The 5,375-nt window shown below is 46.2% G+C and overlaps 1 protein-coding gene across 1 annotated transcript in view; it reads left to right on the top strand.

The window, feature by feature from the left end:
* The window catches only part of satb2 (SATB homeobox 2), a 34,375-nt gene extending 29,792 nt beyond the window's left edge, over positions 1–4,583 (top strand). The window contains 1 exon segment of the mRNA XM_053439223.1: positions 4,507–4,583. Within this exon segment, the coding sequence (XP_053295198.1) occupies positions 4,507–4,583 (77 nt within the window).
* The last annotated feature ends 792 nt before the right edge of the window (positions 4,584–5,375 follow it).

Below are 5,375 nucleotides of genomic sequence, written 5' to 3'. Positions count from 1 at the left end.
TTTGGGGATTTTTAAAATCTAATATAAGTCACTAATAAGTGGTTAAACTGGGTCTATTGCAGGAACAGTGGGAAGTTACTGCAGACAACATTAAATAAATCCTAAATATGGAAAATAAAAGATTCCGGGTAGTGAAAGCATCAGACCACCGTGACGTTCCCTCAGCAGATAAACTCCCACAGGACACAGATCTGAACACACGCTGGTTATCATAAAACATTCGGTGGTGCAGAAGCTAAACTCAGCAGAGTAACGACTGGTGGTGTCTCACGTGGACATGTGTCCTGATCAGACTGTCCTCAGGAGGGACGGCTGCGGCAGCCTCGAGGACACCAGACACACACATGCATGGGAGGAAAGAGAAAACACACACACACGGATCTGGACGTGCTCCCTGTCACTCACTTTCTCTCACACGCACACACACGTCCATCAGCTCCACTCGTTCCAGGCGGGATTCGAACCGGCAGCCTGGAGGAGGGGAGAGCTCCCAGAGGCCGAAGCAGCCGGAGGCCGCAGAGGTGAGGAGCTGCCAGCTTCCTGTGGAGAGCTGGGTCAGTATTAAACCCATCAGCTGGACTGTGTCCTCCAGCAGCTTCACCAGGTCTCTACTACACCCTGTTGGCCACAGAGGAAACCTGCCTCCTCTCAGCCTCTGGTGCTTCTCATGTTTACACTGGGAGCTGCAGGCCTCGTGTGGATCCCTGCTCAGACGCCTCCTGACTGCAGACCTGCAGCCGCCGCTCTTCAAAGGCCCCCCCCCCCCCCCAGAACCCAACACTCAGTTTATTTGATTGCTGGTCAAAAATATGTGGTGTCACTGCAGGATAACAAAGCCTGTAACCCTCGTGCATTTACCGAGCGACGCACAACACTCCCAGTGCATCCACACAAGCAGCTAGAGTTACAGCCACCGACCACCGCAACCTGGTGCTCAAGTCTCTCTCCTGTAAACACGCCGCGTCTCTCTGGCCTCCACGTCTTTCATCTCATCCTCTCTCTGATTGTTGTGGAGAGACGCTCCTGAGACTTCTACCCCCCCCTGACACACACACACACACACAAACACTGTGAGAGTCAGTTACACAAAATGCACGATTCCAACACGCAAACATGGTCCAACACAGATATAAGCAGAACGAGACCTGAGGATCCACTTTAAAAGGTTGAGGGTGATGTGAGCGTGTGTGTGTGTGTGTGTGTGTGTGTGTGTGTGTGTGTTTGTTCACAGCATCTCTGCATCTACTGGTTTTTAAGTCTCAAGTAAACTATTATTTTCTGTCTATAAAAGTGGAAACAGAGAGAATGTGGTTTCTTGAGTTTCCTGAAAACAAGAGAAACTTTCTGGATGTGACACGTGACTCAAGAACAAGGTCACATTTAAAGACAGAAATACAAAACCCTTCAGGAAGAAAAGTTATCATGTACATTTACTCAAGCACTGTAATAACATACAATTTAAAGTACTTCTTATTGTTTCAATTTACTCAACAGTACTTGAGTAAGAAATATATATTGCATATATAACTTTGCACAAGAGTTTAAATATAAAACCTATAATCCTCTTCTTATCATAAATGCATGAAGTACTTTTGTACTTATAGAGGAGTTTTATTTGTAAATTGAGTATTTTTACATATTATGGGTACTGCTGCATTTACTTTATATTTTCCACCACTGTTTAATAAAGTCACAATGTACTTTTATAAGTTTTATTTTACTTATACTTAAGTGTGGCTGACACTTCTCTATTTCTATTTTGGCATATGATTTTTATAAATATAATAACAAAGTGCTGTTTCAAAGAGTGTTGAGCTAATCAATGTAATTAAAATAAACTCCACCTCAATGACAATAACAATTCAAACTTGACCTCCAGTCGTGAATTTGACTTTTTAACGTGGCACAAAGGGAGTTAGTATATTAATTATTAATCACAGAGTATTTTTATGTTTTAAAATATCTGAAGAGGATCTTTATATCCATATATCTATATCCCTCAATAAGCCATTGTCTTTATTCTCCATGTACATTTTACTGTTAAAGAGATTTATTCAATTTGTCTTTCAACGTTCAACATGTGGTTTTGTTCTCAAGTCGCTTCATTCGAGTGAGAATCAACTTGTGAGCGTTATGTTATTTGCTCCTGCCTGTTGTTTGCATGGAGCTCCAGTCTTATCAGGGAGGCTATCTGAGGGGGGGGGGGGGGGGGTGGGGGGGGGGGGGGGGGGGGGGGGGGGGGGGGGGGGGGCTGGAAGGTATGACACACGGCCTGGTCTGAAGCCCAGACACACAGCTCCTGTTACCAGTGAGAGAGGCAGGGAGAGAGAAGCACAATGGTGGTGGCAGGAGGGAGCGAATAGTGTGTCTGTGTGTGTGTGTGTGTGTGTGTGTGTGTGTGTGTGTGTGTGTGTGTGTGTGTGTGTGTGTGTGTGTGTGTGTGTGTGTGTGTGTGTCTGTGTGTGTGTGTGTGTGTGTGTGTGTGTGTGTGTGTGTGTGTGTGTGTGTGTGTGTCTGTGCGTGTGTGTGTGTGTGTGGATTGTGGAGGATCTCCTGCACAGTTGGGATTTGAATTCTTCTTCCAGCACTCCTCGTCTCAGTCTCTCTTTGGTTTGTGGTTGACACTGAGAGTGCCTGTTTGTATGTATCATATGTGCATGTATATATGACATGTGTGTGTTTGTGTGTGTGTGTGTGTGTGTGAGACTGTCTCGATTGATATAGTGTAGCCTCTGGCCGTCCTGATGTGCGTCCCTTGTTTGTGTGTCACTTGCTTTTTGTGTCTTTGTTTACAAATCGCTGGGACTGAGCTACGATGTGCATCTGGAGTCGAAGACACATTAACGACAGGAAGTTGTGAGAAAACCATAAAAGTGGAAGAAAGGGAGACGCACATGAAATTGACGGTTTTGCAAAAAAAAAAAATTAAAAAGGAGGAGAGTGCAGCGAGAAGTGAGAAGGAAAGAGAGAGAAGTGAAGAGACAGAGCTGCAGGAGAAAGAAGATGTCGAGTCAGAGCGAGGCGGGTGACATGTGTTATTTATTTCCCTCGTGTAAACAGTGAGAGAAGGCAGACATAATCAATAGGAAACTCCAGATTGTAAATACACGGCTCTAATAGCCTAAACACGGGCCGCTATAGTTACACACAGATATATATATATGACTCCACACTCAGAGAGCAGGGGGGGGGGGCACTGTGGGGGGGGTAGATGGAAGTGAAAGAGAGATGTAGGAGGAGAAGGAGAGAAAGAAGGGGGCCAGACTGGGAGGGCCACCCTTATTTACCAATAAAGAGCCCTGATGAGAAGATAAACACACAGGAGACAGTCTGGGCAGAACGGGGGGGGAGAGAGGGAGAGAGAGGGAGGGAGAGAGAGAGAGAGGGGGGGGGGGGTCTGAGCTTTTATCATCCACTTTGTTCCAGCATAAAAAAAGCTTTAGTGAGGAGCTGAGAGAGAAAAGGTGTGAAGGGTCTTAATGAAGATACTTTAATACTTTCATTCTGGAAACATTCTGGATTGGATCCAGATAAAAAAAATCACATTTTCATGTTTGATCCGATCTAATATCTGTTTTTTAATGAGTTTACTTCTGAACTCTACTGGACCATGATCAAGTTTTCAATTATTATATTAATTGATCAGTTAATGTTCACTGCCAAACATATTTTAATTGTTTTTTCTGCTCAAATATGAATATAAATATCTTTGAACCCAAACCACAATCTTCCACTCAGTCCAGTCTGAGCTTCACCCTGAACATTGACATCTGATGAACTGTTTGAATATTTCACTGAATATAAACATCTGTTCAGAGAAGGTTTGAAACAAGCTGATTGAAAAAAATGATTAATTCACAGAAGACCAAAGATCTGAGGAGTAAAGATAGATTTAGTTTTTTGTGGCTGCAAATACAACTTTACAACTTCAGCCTTTAAAATAAATTCAGCTCAAGTAGCCGACAGGTCTGATTTCATCCACAGAAATCCCTCAGTACACTTCACTCATGTTGTTTGCCACTCAAAAAGTCTGGAGCACTGTTACAAACACACATTATACATGATTACATTTCATTTTTAATTACAACTGGTCTGAGCCTGGTGCGTTCAGACAGAACCAGTGAGTAAAACGAAACCAGTCCTCCCCCAGAACCCAAATCACTGCTAATCTGACGACATGATTAGAGAGCGACCTTCCCCTCAACATCCACCAGAGCCTGATGGTGAACCCCCCCCCCCCATTAATCGCAGACTCCCCAGCAGCCTCCGAACCAGTTCACAGGTTTCGGCTCCTGATGGGAGACCATTACAATCCAGATCCTCTCTTACTCTGAAGAGGACGATCCTGGTTTCCAGAGCAGCTGCACTCGAGTCAATTGTATCAGCCATCGCTTAGGATGTGGCTTTTTGTGTTCTTAGATCCAAAGTGTGTGTGTGTGTGTGTGTGTGTGTGTGTGTGTGTGTGTGTGAGAATGTGTGTGTTTTTGTGCACGCGTGTGGTTTCAGTCGCTCATGCGGTGTCAGAAGTCATCAGGGTGAGGCTGAGCGGCGACCTCATGACCCCCATCAGAGATCAGAAGTGAAGCACTTAGCGGTCGCTGCTGCCCCCCCCCCCCCCCCCCTCCTCCACACAGACAGGCCTCTCTGATTCCACCGCTGCTGCTAATAAAGGCAGCAGGAGACTAATTCATCTCAACAGTTGAGGGCGAGTCGCTGGGAGGAGGAGGAGAGGGAGTCGGAGGCCGGGCCGTCACTCAGCAGCTCGAAGCTCCTCAGACGAATCAGAGGACACTGAGAGACACTGAGAGACACTGAGAGACACTGAGAGACACTGAGAGAGACTGAGAGACACTGAGAGAGACTGAGAGACACTGAGAGACACTGAGAGACACTGAGAGAGACTGAGAGACACTGAGAGACACCGAGAGACACCGAGAGACACCGAGAGACACTGAGAGAGACTGAGGGACACTGAGAGACACCGAGAGACACCGAGAGACACTGAGAGAGACTGAGGGACACTGAGAGACACTGAGAGAGACTGAGGGACACTGAGAGACACTGAGGGACACTGAGAGAGACTGAGAGACACTGAGAGAGACTGAGAGACACTGAGAGACACTGAGAGAGACTGAGAGACACCGAGAGACACCGAGAGACACCGAGAGACACCGAGAGACACCGAGAGAGACTGAGGGACACTGAGAGACACTGAGAGAGACTGAGGGACACTGAGAGACACTGAGGGACACTGAGAGAGACACTGAGAGAGACTGAGAGAGACTGAGAGAGACTGAGAGACACTGAGAGACACTGAGGGACACTGAGAGAGACACTGAGAGAGACTGAGAGAGACTGAGAGACACTGAGAGACA

Source organism: Pleuronectes platessa, chromosome 14 (genome assembly GCF_947347685.1).
Source record: "Pleuronectes platessa chromosome 14, fPlePla1.1, whole genome shotgun sequence".
NCBI lineage: Eukaryota > Metazoa > Chordata > Actinopteri > Pleuronectiformes > Pleuronectidae > Pleuronectes > Pleuronectes platessa.
This window is presented reverse-complemented; position numbering and strand designations above follow the sequence as displayed.